Source organism: Sus scrofa, chromosome 7 (assembly GCF_054392235.1).
Source record: "Sus scrofa isolate SSC_HxYL_T2T_F1_AM1 chromosome 7, Sscrofa_HxYL_maternal_Yorkshire_Landrace_v2.0, whole genome shotgun sequence".
Lineage (NCBI taxonomy): Eukaryota > Metazoa > Chordata > Mammalia > Artiodactyla > Suidae > Sus > Sus scrofa.
In genome coordinates this window covers 90773941-90792617 of record NC_139389.1, presented here as the reverse complement: position 1 = coordinate 90792617, position 18677 = coordinate 90773941, and the positions used below count along the sequence as shown (strand labels likewise).

At 41.4% G+C, this 18677-nt stretch overlaps 1 protein-coding gene and 1 long non-coding RNA gene across 2 annotated transcripts in view; one reads left to right on the top strand and one right to left on the bottom strand.

Moving 5' to 3' along the window:
- The window catches only part of LOC146401763 (uncharacterized), a 909931-nt gene that overhangs the window by 584293 nt on the left and 306961 nt on the right, over positions 1–18677 (top strand). The window lies entirely within an intron of this gene.
- LOC100157400 (olfactory receptor 11G2-like) lies at positions 738–1688 on the bottom strand. The gene has a single exon (XM_084970464.1). The coding sequence runs from the start codon at positions 1671–1673 to the stop codon at positions 738–740; it is 936 nt and encodes a 311-aa protein (XP_084826590.1). The 5' UTR covers positions 1674–1688.

Here is an 18677-nt window from a genome sequence, read left to right as displayed (position 1 = left end):
TTGCAAAGGAAGCAACTGACAGCAAATTACTCTCCAAAATATATAATAGCTCACACATCTTTTTTTTTTTCAGCTACACCTGTGGCATATGAAAGTTCCTAGGCCAAGGATGGAGTCTGAGGCACAAGTGTGATCTACACTACAGTGTGGCAACACCTGGTCCTTAACCCACTGTACCAGACCAGATGGAACTGGCGCTACTACAGAAACAGCACTGGGTCATTAACCCACTGTGCCACAGTGGGAACTCCTCATACAACTTTATACGAAAAAAAAAAAAAAATAGCCTAATTAAACATGGCCAGAAGATCTAAATAGACATTTCTTCAAAGAAGACAAACAGATGGCCAAAAGCACAGTGATAATATGCTCAACATAAATAATCATTAGAGATTCCAATCAAGAACCTTATTAATAAATACTTTTTATAGTATGAGGTGTGTTTTTTTTTTTGTTTTTTGTTTTTTTTTTTTTTTTTTTTTTGCTTTTTAGGGCTGCACTTGCTGCATGTGGAAGTTCCCAGGCTAGGGGTCTAATTGGAACTGTAGCTGACCACAGCTCTAGCTGACCAGCCTAGACCACAGACACAGCAATGCTGGATCTGAGCCGTATCTGCAAATTACACCACTGCTTAGAACAACACCAGATCCTTAACCCACTTTTCAAGGCTAGGGATCAAACCTACATCCTCATGGATACTAGCCGAGTTCATTACTACTGATCCATGATGGGAAAGCCTATAGCCTGAAAAATTTCTGCAGGGCCTTCTTCATATCTTTGTTCCTGAGACTGTATATCACAGGATTAAGAAGTGGGGTCACAACAGAATAGAACAGAGTCACAATTTTCTGTGTTGGAGCATCATGCTCAGGGTTTGGGCTTCCATACATGACCAGTACAGAGCCATAGAACAGTGAAACCACAGCCAGATGAGAGCCACAGGTGGAGAAAGCCTTTCTTCGTCCAGCTGCTGAAGGGACTTTCAACACAACTCTAAGGACCAGAGTGTAAGACCCGATAATTAAGATAAAGAGAATAACCATAGGCACAGGATTTAAAATAGAGAAGACAAGCCCTATCACAGGAGCTTTTCTGCAAGTGAGTGCAAGAAGAGGACTTGGGTCACATAGGAAGTGGTCAATGATCCTGGATCCACAGAAGGACATTTGGGAGACAATGATGATGGGAATCAAGAACCAGAGGAAACCAAGTACCCAGCAGCTGACCACAAGATTGGTGCAGAGACGTGCAGTCATGAGAGTGGGGTAAAGTAGAGGCCGGCAGATGGCAAGGTATCGATCAAATGCCATAATCGCCAAGAAAAAGCATTCTGTAGAACCCAAGGAGAAGAAAAAGTAGAACTGGAGAAAGCATCCAGAGAAGGAGATGACCTTGTTGTCAGAGAGGAGGTTGGCCAGCATGTTTGGGACAGTGGAGGTGACATAGGAGATCTCGAGGAAGGAGAAGTTGGCGAGCAGGATGTACATGGGGGTGTGGAGTCTCTGATCCCAGTGCACAGCGCAGATGATAGAACCATTGCCCATGAGGGTCAGGAGGTAGACCCCAGCGAAGAGCAGAAAGAGGAGGATCTGTCCGTGCCTGGAGCAAGGGAAGCCCAGGAGGATGAAGCCAGTGATGGTGCTGGAGTTTCTGGGGGTGTTGGAGATGTTCATGTGTCTGTGAGCTGTGAAAGGATGAGCAAATATCAAATGAGTGTGCACAGGCATGTGGGGACCCAGAGTTGTATTTAAACCCTTTTGGGTAACTAAATAGGACCTTAAATATCAATAGCTATTTTTTTTTTTCCCTGGAAAGCTCCAATATGACCTGGGTTAATTCTCTTCTTATTAACATTTTCACCGTGGTCTCAGGAAAATTTCTGGTCATTGTTGATAAGACCTTCAAAAATATAATAGAGTTGTTTGAAGATCCTATTAGACTTAATGGATTATATCCACATAAATGTATTCCATTTTACAGAATATATCTATCTATCCATCTATCTTATCTGTCTACCAATTTACATGTCAATGTCACAAAATGGAATATCTTCCAATTTCAGAAGAGATGACGTCATTGCAAATGTGTCAGACCCTGAACAAAATATGCAGCCATGTAACATTATGTCACAGAACTTTTTGAATTACTTCTTTTATGTGCCTTTTGAAACTGGTCTGATTTCAAACTAAGTGATGACCTTATTAATTTAATAATATTATACACCTATTCTCTATGACAGAATCAGATCAGATAATTAGATCACCTACAGAAAATTAACCTTAGTTTCTATTGTGTTAAACAGCAATCTTATCCATTGAATAGATCCAAGACGAATGAATTATTGATGGGTACTGTTAAAGCAGGTCTGTGCTTAGCTGGAAAGGGGATATGAATTTTCACAGTCTGCAGCTATAATTCTATAACAGTGCAATGAACTATGGATATCATTGATAATGTGGAATTCTAAATAGCAGGAGATGGAAAACTAAAAGTTTGCTGAATCCTCCAGTAACTACTTGGCAGCATCTCAAGGCAGAGTGACCTTTGGAGGTTGGATATCTGCAAAATGCCTTCTTTTTATTCAGAATGAGTTAGATTACCTTTGTTAAACACTCATGTATATATTGACCTTGGAATCAATAAGAACCCTGTAAGGAAATGTATAAATGAGCAACATAAAGGAACGTCTGTGTTCCTCATTCATTCTTCTATGTAAAATCGTATTTTGCTTCTTTGAAGTGTGGCACAGGGATCCAGGGAGTCTAATAATTTCTTGCTAGGAATATTGATGTTCTGAGAAGCTGAAGTTCAGATCAAGTTCTCATCAAGAGCTAAAAGTGACAGGAACAACTGACACACCTTCTCAAGTGCAAGTGGGAGTGCTTAGAGTGGTGTTTTGGAGGAGGAATTCAGCTGTGTTGGTTGGAGTAGGGAGGAGACATTGGGAGTGGTTATTACATAATACATGTTCCTGTAAAGCCATGTCTGGGTTATTTTAAACTGTAGATTGCCTGATTCCCATTGTATGAGGGATTCTGTTGGCCAGTCAATCTCCACAAATCTGCCTGAGTGTCTTTTAAAGTATGTAACTGAAATAGGGTTTAGTGGACTCGATTCTTGGTGGGAGGAGAGTGGCCTAGGTTGTTGTAACTGCACCATGAACTTCCATTTCCTAAAGTCTTTTTCTCTTCTGCTTTGAAAGTCACTTTTCTAAGGGTCCAGTAAATGTCTGAGACCACATATTTACCTTTTATAAAAAGAAATTCCCATTGTGGCTCAGTGGGATAGGAACCCGACTAGTATCCATGAGGATGTGGGCTCCATCCTTGGACTTGCTCAGTGGGTTGAAGATCTGGTGTTGCTACAAGCTGCATTGTGGGTCTAGATGTGGCTTGATTCTGTCATTGCTGTGGCTGTGGTGTAAGCCAGCAGCTGCAGCTCTGATTTGACTCCTGGGATGGGGATTTCCCTATGCCACAGATGGGGCCCTAAAAGGACCAGAAATTAAAAAAAAGGAGGCATTGAAAGCAGACAATAGAAGAATAACATTTTAAAAAAGTCACTCTGTACCATTTTCCCTCAGGATAAATGACGTTTAGATTTTATCCCTTTCTAAAGCATTCTGGACCTTAGTAACATGTTTTCAAAGTTATGTTGCAGTCACATGACCCTATTTTGGGGTAGGGGTTGGAATTTATTTCAGTGTAGTATTTCCTCCATACTCTTAACCTCAGATGTAATTTGTCAGCAATTTCTATTAGTTTTCCTCCAAAATAAATCTCATGTCCAGTATTCTCTCCCTCAAGTCATCACCTTTTCTTGCTTGGGCCACTGTGATGCTGTCCTAACTGGCTCCTGATTCGACCCTTGCTTCTCTTCAACCTGTTACCCAGGCCATGGCCAGGGTGACTCTTTAAAAAAAGGATATCAGATCAACCCTTTTCTTTCCCATAAACTTCAATTAGCTTCCTAGTACACTAAGAATATAACATCTTCAATCTACACTGTAGATTTGACCACTCTTAACATCTTCAACCTCATCTTGTGATTGTATTAATCAGTCACACTGATCTTCTCTCACTCTGTCTCACATAAGCACACAAACAGAAACTCTCTTGTGCAAAGGATGATGATGAAATTTGAATTTCATGTAACTTTCATGTGTCACAGAATGTTAGTCACCTATTGATTTTTAAATTTAAATTAAAATGTAAGAATTCTTAGCTCACTGGCTATAGAAAAGCAGGCAGCAGGCCAGATTTGGCCCAATGGCTATAATTTCCTGATCCTATATAGGTCTGTGCCCAGACAGGGACAGGAAAACAAAGACCATTTATTTTATTGTGGAACAATGGAAGCTCCGTGATCTAGCAAGTGTCCTTGTTAGGCAGGGAGGAGCCCTCTAGAGGGCAGCTGGAATCAGCCTGTTTTTCTCCTGTGCTAAGAGATCTATTGGACCAGCTTGCAGCTTATTTAGAAGAATGAGTTTCCAAAGTTATTGCGTTTTGCCCCTCTCTCTCTGAACACACACACACACACACACACACACACACAGAGTTACATTCATGCATGCACACTTACCCTCCTCTGCACAGTACCTTGGTAATATAACATTGATCTTCTTTTAGTTTCTAGACACAGCGAAGTGGGTTCCTGACTCAAGGTCTTTGTTCTTGTTGTCCTTCATGGTCACTCTTTATTCCTAGTTCTCAGCAGAATATGAAGAAGATGATATGTACTTTGTCAATTTTTAAAATTAATGATTGTGTATATTGTAACTGACATAGAGAACATACACAGATGATATGGCGGTATATTCAGATTACTTCATTTGAACTTCAAAAATCCTCTGAGATGAAACTAGGAAGTGGATTTTACAAGAAAAGGCTCCAAGTGATCTGAGCTTTCGAGAGTGCTGGCTCAGACTTGAGAGGAATCTATTCAAAGGAAGTAATGGGAGCTTGAATGTTCTGGGCAAAAGGATAAGCCCCACACCAGGTGGTTTACTCTGAGTGCCAAAGGTAATCATGGTGCCACAGTTGTGGATGTTAAAGTAGCAGAGAGGGAGGATGGGATGGAAATTCTAGGTTCAGTATTAGAGACAAAGTTGACAGTGGCTCTATGGAGTCTTCTAATGTCTATATAAGCTTCATTTTCTTTGTATCAAATGGGAGTAGCCTCTTTTTTTTGGTCTTTTTAGGGATGCACCTGTGGCATATATAGGTTCCCAGACTAGGGGTCTAATCAGAACTGTAGCTGCTTGCGTACATCACAGCCGGCCTATGCCACAGCCACAGTACACCAGATCCAAGCCATGTCTGTGACCTACACCACAGTTCGTGGCAATGCCGGATATTTAACCCACTGAATGAGGCCAGTGATTGAACCTGCATCCTCATGGATACTAATCAGATTTGTTTCCGCTGAGCCACGGCGGGAACTCCCAGGGAGTAGCCTTTTATGATTTTTAACCATTTTCATTATAACCTGTTTCCTTCTAAATATACTGCAAGTATACTTGATATCAGGACTTTGTAGATCTAGAGGTGAAATTGTATTTTACCTCTAGTTCTCAGATGAGAACATCAGTTGGATAGTTTGTCACTTCTAGATGAAGCCAAAAGATGCAAGCCAGTTCCCTTTCAGGGCATTTCTACTTTAGAGAGTCTGAAAAAGCTTCCCTAGAAAACACTAAGGGTGTGAAAAAGGATTCCCTGTGTGTAATCAGCATTTCATGCTTGACCTAACTAAATTGAGAATGAAAAAAAAAAAAGCTATTTCTAACAAGATCATATTGTTTGTTACTTACTTTTTTTTTTTTTTTTTTTTTTTTTTTTGGCCATACCATTATCATTTGGAATTTCTAGGACCAAGGATTGAACCTGCACCTCAGCAGTGAGCCAAGCCTCTGCAGTGACAATGCTGGATCCTTAACCTGCTGCACCATAGGAGAAACTCCTGTTACCTCACTCTGTATAGAGTGGCAGTGCTGTTTACCTGGCACAAGGGGAAACCTGAGCTGTCCAGGAGGCAGGCAGATTCCCCTGAATCAGCTGTAGAAAGTTTTGTGGCAGAGGGAGTGGGAATATGCATGCAGTGGTGTCAAGGCTGTGCTAGGTATACAGGATATTTGGCCTGAGTTCACTAAAGAGTCAAAGTAAACTATATACTCATTTCCGTCATATGTTGGCAAGATGGGATAGTACCAGTCTAGTTCGTCCATGTCCTCAGCTATAATGTATAAGATGAAGGAAAGACCTTTCTCTGGTATTTTACTTTCATCCCAGGGCTAGTCCAAGAAGGCACAATGGTGTGGAATATTATTGACCTGCTCTCTCAAGAGCACACCCCTCTTCTTCATTTTGTCTGTATGGGAGATGTCATACCTGTCTCATTTCTTGAAAATAAGAACAACGTTCCCACTTCTGAGAAGGGGTAGGCAGCTGAAGCATAATAGAGAAGGATTTGGAGTCAGGAGTGTAGGGTTTGAATTTCCAGTCATACTTCACCAGTTGTGAAAACTTTGTCAAGTCAGTTATTTAAACTATTTCCAGTTCTTTCAAGTGTAGAAATGGGCACAGTAACATTTCCACCAAAGGGTTGAGGACTCTGAATGGGGTAACCTGTGCAGACTTGTCTTGATCCTGAAACAGTACTGCTTAGAAATCATTAGCTGAAGAATACATAGCTAGACAAAGTAAAAGGGAGGCTTATTTAGAGGGTAGTAGTTCTTGTAGTTCTTTCATGATTATTTTCTCCTCTAAGCATTACCTCATCCCCTTACATGGACCAGAGGGGAATCCATACCTGAAGTATCTCTGGCAGTGTTTGATCTTCCTGGAGAGGGGGCTTGGTCTCCTCTACAAAACCCATCAAGGAGTGAAGGAGTAGAAATAGGGTGAAGATCTTTCTGTGTTTGCTGGAGGATGGAGGGATTATAAGCAGAGCCTCCTGGTAGTGAGGATCCATAAGGACTGAGTTTCCACTTCCAGAAGGAGAACTGTGTTAGGAGGCTGTTCCATACCAGGTAGTCCCTTCCCCTGGGCCCTCCCTTCTCTGGAGACCCTGATGCCTTCTACCTTTGTCTTCCCGTAGAGTGGAACATACTACCTTTTGCAGCCCCAAACTTCTCGGGGATGGCCTGGTATCTAATCAGTCTGTAAGCCAACTCAGAGTGCCTTCCAGTTGTTTCAGGGCAAGTCTGTAATTGTAACCCCCGTGAGTGTGTTGGCTGTGATGTGAGAAGCTGTTCACTGGATCTCTAGTGAGTACTTAATTGTGGGTTTGGGGAATAGAGTCTCCTCTGATCCCCCGGAAAGAGAGCTGGGCTGGTGAGATTTGTGACCTTAGCCACAGAGGACTCTGTATAAACTCCAGGAATCAGTCTCTTCCCTGGTGCTCTCTGGCTCTTTAATTTCTCCTCTTCTTTCCTGTTTGTGGTTGTGGCCTGTGTGCCCAAATCTTCTTCCCTTCCTCCTTTTCTTCCTTATTTTTTTCCCTTCCCACTCCATCCTCCCCTCCTCTCTCTGTCTTCCTTGTTGTTCCTCTTTCTCTCTCTCCACTTGTCTTTCCCTCTTGCCTGCCTGCCTGCCTTCCTCCCTTCCTTCCTTTTCTCTTCTTTCTCCCTGCTTTTTCCTTTTCCCTCTCCATGCAACCATTTTGCTTTTCTTCGAGCAGTTTCTTGTGCTTCTAGAAGCAGTCACACTTTGAACCTTGCTGTGAATTTTGCCGTTAATCCTTTGAGACTGAATTTATACTAACATTTTATTTTGGAAATAATCAGCCGTTTTACTGGCAATAGTCACATTTTTTAATAGCATTTTTCTCTGCATCACTGAATAGACTTGCCCAAAATATGTCTTTTTTAAAAAACCACTTTTTTTTGAGGTATGTTTTATGTGCAAGAACTCTACGTATTGAATGAATACAACTTGATGAATTTAGGGATATGTGAATACCCATGAAAAACCATCAGGACTATCAAGTCCACAGACATATTTATCACCTCCCAGAGTTTCCAGCTAATGGTGTTTCCACTATTATTATTATTTTTGGTGGCAAGAATACCTACCCTCTTAGAAAATTTTTAGTATGCAGTACAGTATTGTTAGTTATGGGCACTATATGGTATAGCAGATCTTCAGAAGGTGATTTATCTCGCATACCTGAAACTCGTTTACTTTTAGCATTACCTCTGCCCTTTTATGTGCCCCCAGCCCCTGGCAATCATTGTTCCACTTTCTGCTTCTATGAGTTTGACTACTTTAGATTCCACATATGTATGAGATCATATAGTATTTGTCTTTTGTGTCTGGTTTGTTTCACTTTGCATAATGTCCTTCAGCTTCATCCATGTTGTCCAAACAATAGGATTTCCTTGTTTTTTTTTTTCTGTCTTGTGTCTTTTGTCTTTTTAGGGCTGCACCTGTGGCATATGAAGGTTCCCAGGCTACAGGATCTAATTGGTGCTGTTTCTGCCAGCCTATGCCAGAGCCACAGCAATGCCAGATTCGAGCCATGTCTGTGACCCACAGCACAGCTGACTGCAATGCCGGATCCTTAACCTACTGAGTGAGGCCAGGGATCAAACCAGCAAGCTCAAGGTTCCTAGGAGGATTTGTTTCTGCTGTGCCATGATGGGAACTCCATTTTCCAGATTTTAGCTATAAGGCTTTCAGCTTTTCTCCATTGAGTATTAGGTTTGCTGTGGGTTTGTCATAAATGGCTTTGATTTTGTTAAGGTATGTTCCCTCTATACCCACTTTGGTAAGAGTTTTGATCATGAAAGGATATTGGACTTTGTCACAGGCTTTCTCTGTATCCATTGAGATGATCATGTGGTTTCCAACCTTTCCTGGATTAATATAGTGTATGACGTTGATTGATTTGCGTATGCTGAACCATCCTTGTGCACCTGGGATGAATCCCACTTGGTTGTGGTGTATGATCTTTTCTATGTGTTGTTGGATTTGGTTGGCTAGAATTTTGCAGAGAATTTTTGTGTCTATATTCATCAAAGATAATGGCGTATAGTTTTCTTTTTTGGTGGTATCTTTGTCTGGTTTTGGAGTTAGGGTGATGGTGGCCTCGTAGAATGTCTTTGAGAGTGTTCTTTCTTCTTCAACGTTTTGGAAAAGTTTAAGGAAGATGGGTATAAGTTCCTCTTTGTAGGTTTGGTAGAATTTGCTTATGACGCCATCTGGTCCTGGACTTTTATTTGTAGGGAGTGTTTTTATGACATATTCAATTTCATTTCTATTGATTGGTCTATTTAGTTGGTCTGTTTCATCTTGATTCAGTTTTGACAGGCTGTAAGTTGCTAGAAAGTCATCCATTTCTTCTAGGTTGTCAAATTTGTTGGCATACAATTGTTCATAGTATACTTGTATGACTTTTTGTATTTCTGCATATCTGCTGTGATTTCTCCTTTTTCATTTCTTGTTTTGTTTATTTGGGTTCTTTCTCTCCTCTTCTTGGTGAGTCTGGCCAGAAGTTTGTCAATTTTGTTTATCTTTTCAAAGAACTGGCTCTTGGTTTTATAGATGTTTTCTATTGTTCTTTGCATCTCTATTTTATTGATTTCCTTCCTGATCTTTATGATTTCCTTCCTTCTTCTGACTTTAGGTTTTATTTGTTCTTTTTTCTAATTCATTTAGAGGATGGGTTAGGTTGTCGATTTGAGATTTTTCTTTTTTTTGAGGAAGGCCTGCGCCACTATGAATTTCCCTCTGAGCACTGCTTTTGTGGCATCCCATAGATTTGGAGTGGTTGTGTCTTCATTGTCATTTGTTTCAAGGTATTTTTTAATTTCCTTCTTGATTTCCTCATTGACCCATTGGTTTTTTAGTAGCATGTTGTTTAGTCTCCATGTAGTAGGCTTTTTCTCATTTCTTTTCCTGTGGTTGATTTCTACTTTCATGTCATTGTGGTCAGAGAAGATACTTGAAATAATTTCTATACTTTTAAATTTGTTGAGGTTAGGTTTGTGGCCCAGCATGTGATCGATCTTTGAGAATGTTCGATGGGCACTTGAGAAGAATGTGTATTCTTTTTTTTGTATGTAGTGTCCTGAAAATGTTGATCAGGTCTAACTTTTCTATTGTGTCATTTAGGATCTCTGTTGCCTTATTGATTTTCTGTCTAGAGGATATGTCCATTGATGTGAGTGAGGTGTTAAAGTCTCCTACTATGATTGTATTCCCATCAGTGTCTCCTTTTACATCTATTAGTATTTGTTGGAGGTATCTGAGTGCTCCTCTATTAGGGGCATATATACTGCCGATTGTAATATCCTCTTCTTGAGTGGATCCTTTTACCACAAAATAGTGTCCTTCATAGTCTTCATTTTAAAATCTATTTTGTCTGATAGGAGGATTGCAACTCCTGCTTTCCCGTCTTGTCCATTGGCATGAAATATCTTTTCCCATCCCCTCATGTTCAATCTATATGTGTCCTTTGCCCTAAGGTGAATCTCTTGCAGACAGCAGATTGTAGGCTTTTGGTTTTTAATCCAGTCTGTCACTCTGTGTCTTTTGATAGGAGCATTTAAGGTGATTATTGATAGATATGTATTTATGGCCATTTTAAGCCTTGTTTTGCAGTAGATCCTATGTTTATCTTTCCATTTTTTTTTTTTTTTGGTTGGATGATTTCCATTTATTTTATGCTTGAGTACTTTTCTTTTTAGTTTCTGTGAATGTATTGTTTGGTTTTGATTTGTGGTTTCCCTGTTTTTATTTATTTTTTATTTTATTTTATTTTTTTAAATTTTCCCACTGTACAGCAAGGGGGTCAGGTTATCCTTACATGTATACATTACAATTACATTTTTTCCTCCACCCTTTCTTCTGTTGCAACATGAGTATCTAGACATAGTTCTCAATGCTATTCAGCAGGATCTCCTTGTAAATCTATTCTAAGTTGTGTCTGATAAGCCCAAGCTCCCGATCCCTCCCACTCCCTCCCCCTCCCATCAGGTAGCCACAAGTCTCTTCTCCAAGTCCATGATTTTCTTTGCCCTGTTTTTAAAGTATGTTAACCCCTTCCTGTACCTGCTTGCTTTAGTCTGATAGTCATATAGGCTCAAACACATCATTAAAATAAAAAAAAGAATCTTTATTTTCTTACTTTCCGTCCCCACATTCTATGGTTTTGAAGTCTTTTCTTTTCTTTTCTTTTTTTTTTAACATTTTCATGTTTATGTCTGTATGCCGGCTTATTTAAGTGATTGTCTTCTAGTGGTTTCCTCCATCCTGTTTCTTCTTACTTCTTTCTTTATTTATTTAGAGAAGCCTTTTCAGTATTTCCTTTAGAATGGGTTTAGTATTGCTGTACTCTTTTAGCCTTTGTCTGTTGGAGAAATTCTTTATTTCCTGTTCTATCTTAAATGATATTCTTGCTGGATAGAGTATTCTAGGCTGTAAATTTTTTCCTTTCAGAACTTTAAAGGTATCTTGCCACTCCCTTCTGGCCCGTAGTGTTTCTGTAGAGAAATCAGCTGATAGCCTAATGGAGGTTCCCTTATAATTAATGCTTTGCTTTTCTCTTGCTGCCTTTAGAATCCTCTCTTTATCTTTACCTTTTGCCATTTTTATTATACTATGTCCTGGTGTGGTCCCATTTGGGTTCAATTTATTTGGGCCCTGTGTGCTTCCTATATCTTTGTATCAGTATCCTTTAGATTTGCAAAGTTTTCAGCCATAACTTCTTCAAATACATTTTCAACCCCCTTTTCTTTTTCTTCTCCTCTGGAATTCCTATCATGTGTAGATGGGCCCGTGTTCTATTATCCCATAGATGTCTTATGTTGCTTTTGTGTTTTTTCAGTTGGTTTTCTGTCTTCTGTCCTGATTGTGTGATTTCCACTATTCTGTCTTCCAAGTCACTGATTTGTTCCTCTGCATTATTCCTTTTGCTCCCTATTGCCCTTAGCTCAGTTTGTTTCTCTGCAAATGAATTTTCTAATTTCTCTATGTTCCTCCTTATATTTTCTAGTTCCTGTCTAAAGGAATCTGCATTACTGTTCATATCCACTCTGAATTCCTTGATATTCAGCCTTAATTCCTTCAGTATTTTCACTACGTCCCTTTTGAACTCAGTGTCTGTCAGACTGCACAGGTCTGTTTCATTGTTTGCTGCTTCATGTGAATTCTGTTCTTTTCACTGGGACTGGTTCCTGAGCTTCTTCACCTTGCTTATGGCTTTCTTTTTCTGTGAGTTTAGGGAAGCCAAACTGTAGTCTTGGAGGGCTACTTGATGCAAGAGCGGCCCTTTGTATTTTGTGGGGAGGGTTACTATTTATTTTTGGTGTGGGAATTTGAATGTTTGTTGTTTCTTTGTTTGGTGTGAGCAGGCTGTTGTCCCCAGGGTGCTGAGTGTGTCCAGGGAGAAGGAGGCAATGGATAGGGTTAGTAGTCAGTGCCTGGTTTTTGGGCTCTTAAGAGCAGCAAGGACCTGCAGGAAGGTGGTGCAAGCTCCTCCAAGTTGCAGGGCCCTGGGAAGTGGTAATGAGCCTAGGCAGATTTACAAGGTGCCCAGAGCATGTGGCAGTGGCAGCAGCAGGGTGTGTGAGTTCCCAGGGGAGTGAGAGCCCCAACAGGTAGTGTCTGATTGCAGTGCCCTCCTCTGAGGGGATTGGAGCCACACGTGGTGCCTGTTCAGGGACCCCAGTGGTAGCAGGCCATGCCGACCTCTGGAATCAGTGATAACTGTGGTGGTTTGCCCCTGCTACCTGTAGACAGTTCAAGGAGTACCCTGTCTCACTTAGCCCACAGAGCAGGTGCTGCACAGGCAGCTCCTCGTTTCAGGATCCTGGGAAGTGACAGAGATGAAGTGTGTGGGCACTGCCCAGAGCATTCGGCAGTGACAGCCACAGGGCCGGTGTGCTCCCAGGGGTGTGAGAGCAACAACAGGTGGTGTTTGGTCACAATACCCCTCCTCTGTGGTACCCTTGAAGTGCTTAAGTCTGCAGGTGGTGCGTGTTCACGGACCACTAGTGATGGCGGGCCACGCCCACTCTGGAGTCAGAGATAACTGCTGTGGTTTGCCCCTGCCACCTGTAGACCATTCCAAGAAGCATCTCATCTGCTTAGCCCTCACAGGAGGTGCTGTACCAGCTGCTTCTAGTTGTAGGGTCTTTGAGAGGACTGTGATCAAGCATCTGGGTGCTGCCCAGAGCACTTGGCAGTGGGAGCTGCAGGGATGGTGTGTTCCCAAGAGGGTGAAAGCAACAATGTGTGGTGCTTGGTTGCAGCGCCCTCTCCCCCTCCCTTCCCCCGCTACCCCTTATGTGGCTGGGGCCTCTGGTGGAGCCCACTTACAGGTCCCCAGTGGTGCAGGCCACACCTCCCTCTGGCCTCCAAGAGGACTGCCCAGGTCCTTCCCTGACACTGCCTGTAGATCACGCAAGAGGTACCATGTCGCACTTAGCCCACTGCTGCCCTTAGCCCACACAGAGCTTCCTGGCACCCTGAGCCTGCACAAGAAGCCGCTGTTCTCCCATAGCCAGACCAAGTGACTTCTCCCGGTGTCTCCCACAGCCTATGCCAGAGATGCCCCACCCTCTGAGAGCACGGGCACGCATGCGCTGGAGATTCCTATGGCGGCCCGCCCCTCCTCCTCTCACCCTCCCCAACAATGGTGCCTTGCTTCTCCTGTGGCTCCCCCTGCCATGGTGTTCCACTGCCCAGCCTGTAGATACCAATGCCTCACCCATGGCGCACTACTCCTTAGCCCCTCAGGCTGTCCCCACACAGCCAACCCCTGTCCTCTCCCTGGGACTTACCTCCAGAGCCTGAGTCTCAGCGCCCAGCCCTTGCCCAAGCATCTCAGCCTGTGGCGTCCTGGCCGGTGGTGCAGATCATCTGTGTGGCTCTCACTCTGCTTTGTCCTCAGTCCACCTGCAGTGCTTTTCTCCGTGACTCTGAGGTCCCTCCATCTCCGCTGATCTCCTGGTAGGTTAAGTGGCTTCACCAGGGTGTGGGTTCCTTTTCTCCTTCACAGCTGCCTCTCAGGAATGCTAGTCCCGGCCTGATTCCTTTTCTTTCTCTCTTTCTCTTTTGTTCTACCCAGTTATGTCAAGGGTTTCTTGCCCTTTTTGGAGGTGTGAGTTCTTCTGCCAGCATTCATTAGGTGTTCCGTGTGAGTCGTTTTACATGTAGATGTGTTTTTTTGGTGTGTTTGTGGGAGAAGGTGAGTGCCACGTCTTACTCCTCCGCCCTCTTGATCTGCCTCCCCCCAGCTTATTTATTTTATGCATAGTAGTTTGTACCTCTTAATACCTTACACCTGTATTGCCCTTCCTCCCTTCCCTGTCCCCTGGTAACCACTAGTTTACTGTCCATGTATGTGAGCCTCCATCTGTTTTGTTACATTCATTTGTTTTATTTTTTAGATTCTGCATGTAAGTGATAACATACAGTATTTGTCTTTCTCTAACTTATTTTAATAAGCATAATACCCTCCAGGTCCATCCATGATGTTGCAAATGAGAAAATGTCATTATTTTTTTAGTGATGGACTGGTATTCCATTGTGTGTGTGTATATGTGTGTGTATATATATATATATATATATATATATATATATATATATATCTCACATGCTTTTTATTCATTCATCTGTTGATAAGCACTTAGGTTGCTTTCATATCTTATCTCTTTTGAATAGTGATGCTGTGAACATTTGGGTACTTTTTTTTTTAATACCCAGGAGTAGAATTGGAGGATCTTATGGTAGTTCTAATTTTAGTTGTTTGAGACACATCCATACTGTTTCCCACAGTGGCTGGACTGGTTTACATTCCCACCAACAATGTATATGGATTCCCTTTTCTCCATGTCTTTTCCAACATTTATTATATAAGGCCTTTTTATGATAGCCATGCTGACTGGTGTGAGATGAAATCTATTGTGGTTTTGATTTCATTTCTCTGAGTATTATTGATATTGAACATCTTTTCATGTGCCTTTTGGCCAGCTATATATCTTTACTGGAAAAATATCTATTGACGTTTGTGCTCTTTGTTTTTTTGTTTTTTGTTTTTTTTTGTCTTTTTGTCGCTGCACCCACAGCATATGGAGGTTCCCAGGCTAGGGGTCCAATTAGAGCTGTAGCCACCGGCCTACACCACAGCCACAGCAACACCAGATCCGAGCTGTGTCTGCGACCTACACCACAGCTCATGGCAATGCCAGATCCTTAACCCACTGAGTGAGGCCACGGATCGAACCTGCAGCCTCATGGTTCCTAGTCAGATTCATTTCCACTGTGCCACGACAGGAACTCCCTCCCCCTTTTTTGCTCATTTTTAATTAAGTTGTTTGTTATTTGTGGTTGAGTTGCTTGAGTTCTTTATATACTTTGGATATAAAACCCTTGTCTGTTATATGGTTTTCAAATATTCCATTCTGTAGGATGGCTTTTCATTTTGTTAATTGATTCTTTTGCTTTGCTCATTTAATTGAAGCTTTTGCGTTTCATGTAGTCCCATTTGCTTTTTAAATTTTATTAAAGTATAATTGATTTACAGTGCTGTATCAATTTCAGCTGTACAGCATAGTGACCCAGTCATGTATATATATGCGTGTGTGTGTATATATATATATGAGTGTATATATATTGCGGGGAGCCGAGAAGATGCAGGGACTCAAAAAAAAGGACCTTGCCTGATGGCAGAAAAACCTGAAGACAGGTTCCTAACCAAGGAAGGGAGCTCATCTGAACGCTACAAGCCAAAGATGGGCTTCTGCTCAGGATGAAAGCCTGCCTGAATGGTACAAGCCGAGGGCAGGCCTCAGGTTACACAGCTCTCATTTTGATGTTGATGGGCAAGAATTGGGGCTTTCCTGGGAAAACAATTTCCATGTTTGTGCCAGAGAACATGGATTGTTTCTCAGGGGACCTAGTCTTTCCTGTTGTTTTATTTGTTATTCAGTTTTCCTCAGTCTTTCCTGATTATTTACTTATTATTCTTATTTTCCATTCTTATTTTCCTGTGGTGGTGTGTGATTTAACAAAATTACAACAATAGTATAATAAGAATTTCATCCTGAAGGGCTTTCCCCTATTTAAATCCAACTTAATTAAAACATAGTGTTTATCTACTAACTAGTTATACAGTAAACTTTAGAGTTGGGATTTTAGTGAGGTTCATGGAAGTTAGACATATATTATTCATGACCAAAAGACACCTAGCTAGCTATGAGGTATAGAAGCTTTTAAGTGATAGCTGGTTAAGTTGGTTTATATTTTCTTACACTGTCTCCTTGCCATAACGCTTTAAAGATAAGCACCAGTCTAAAAACAAGATTTGTGAATGCCAAATTCTTGTGTCTGTGACCTCTTCAACTTGTAGAGACTTGCTGGCCATGGGATGATTTGTACTGCGTCTCCTCCTTTCCACATGGTGTATTATACCTAATTGCCCTTAAATTGTACTCACTAAATGTGGTTAAAACAAAGACCTTAGAACATGATGTATAGCTGCTGTACCATATTATTACCATGTAATAGTTAACCAATGTACTTTTAACACTGTGATGTAATCTGTAGTGAAAAACTGTCTGTATAATCAACCACTTATGCCAATAAAATTTGAGCAGTCCAGCGCCCTGAAAGAAGGGACAAAGAGGCTGTCTCCATTGCAAAAGCTGACGTGCATCCCTCTCCTTTGGGAAAAGTGTACACTCCCTGGCCGCCGGAGCTGGCCTCTGGCAATATATGGATATAGATATATTCTTTTTCTCATACTATCTTCCATCATGTTCTCTCCCAAGAGATTGGATATAGTTCCCTATACTGTACAGTGGGACCTCATTGCTTATCTATGCTAAATGTAATAGTTTGCAACTACCAACCCCAAAGTCCCCATCCATCCTACTTCCTCTTTCCTCCCCCTTATCAACCACAAGCCTGTTTTCTATGTCTTTGAGTCTGTTTCTGTTTTGTAAATTGTTCATATGTGCCATAGTCTAGATTCCATATGTCAGTGATATCATGTGGTATTTTTCTCTTTTTTACTTGCTTTACCTAGTATGAGAATTTCTAGTTGCATCCATGTTGCTGCAAATGGCATTATTTTGCTCTTCCTTATGACTGAATAGAATCCAATTGTACATAGGTACCACATTTTCTTTTTTCTTTTTTTTTCTCTTTTTTTTTCTTGTTTTATTATTTTTTTTCCGCTGTACAGCATGGGGACCAAGTTCCTCTTACATGTATACATTTTTTTCCCCACCCTTTGTTCTGTTGCAATATAGGCATCTAGACATAGTTCTCAATGCTACTCAGCAGGATCTCTTTCTAAATCCATTCCAAGTTTTATCCAATAACCCCAAGCTCTCAAACCCTCCCACTCCCTCCCTCTCCCCCTGGGCTGCCACAAGTCTATTCTCCAAGTCCATGATTTTCTTTTCTGTGGAAAGGTTCATTTGTGCTGGATATTAGATTCCAGTTATAAGTGATATCATATGGTATTTGTCTTTGTCTTTCTGACTCATTTCCCTCAGTATGAGATTCTCTAGTTCCATCCATGTTGCTGCAAATGGCATTATGTCATTCTTTTTTTATGGCTGAGTAGTATTCCATTGTGTATATATACCACCTCTTCCGAATCCAATCATCTGTCGATGGACATTTGGGTTGTTTCCATGTCCTGGCTATTGTGAATAGTGCTGCAATGAACATGTGGGTGCATGTGTCTCTTTTAAGTAGCATTTTGTCCGGATATATGCCCAAGAATGGGATTGCAGGGTCATATGGTAGTTCTATGTATAGATTTCTAAGGTACCTCCATACTGATCTCCATAGTGGCTGTACCAGCTTACATTCCCACCAACAGTGCAGGAGGGTTCCCTTTTCTCCACAACCCCTCCGGTGCTTGTTATTTGTGGACTTATTAATGATGGCTATTCTGACTGGTGTGAGGTGGCATCTCATGGTTGTTTTGATTTGCATTTCTCTAATAATCAGTGATGTTGAGCATTTTCTCATGTGTTTGTTGGCCATCTGTACATCTTCCTTGGAGAAATGTCTGTTCAGGTCTTTTGCCCATTTTTCCATTGGGTGGTTGGCTTTTTTGCTGTTGGGTTGTATAAGTTGCTTATGTATTCCAGAGATTAAGCCCTTGTCTGTTGCATCGTTTGAAACTATTTTCTCTCATTCTGTAAGTTGTCTTTTTGTTTTCTTTTTGGTTTCCTTTGCTGTGCAAAAGCTTTTCAGTTTGATGAGGTCCCATGGGTTTATTTTTGCTCTAATTTCTATTGCTTTGGGAGACTGACCTGAGAAAATATTCATGAGGTTGATGTCAGAGAGTGTTTTGCCTATGTTTTCTTCTAGGAGTTTGATGGTGTCCTGTCGTATATTTAAGTCTTTCAGCCATTTGGAGTTTATTTTGGTGCATGGTGTGAGGGTGTGTTCTAGTTTCATTGCTTTGCATGCAGCTGTCCAGGTTTCCCAGCAATGCTTGCTGAATAGACTTTCTTTTTCCCATTTTATGTTCTTGCCTCCCTTGTCAAAGATTAATTGACCATAGGTGTCAGGGTTTATTTCCGGATTCTCTCTTCTGTTCCATTGGTCTGTCTGTCTGTTTTGGTACCAGTACCACACTGTTTTGATGACTGTGGCTTTGTAGTATTTCTTGAAGTCTGGGAGAGTGATGCCTCCTGCTTGGTTTTTGTT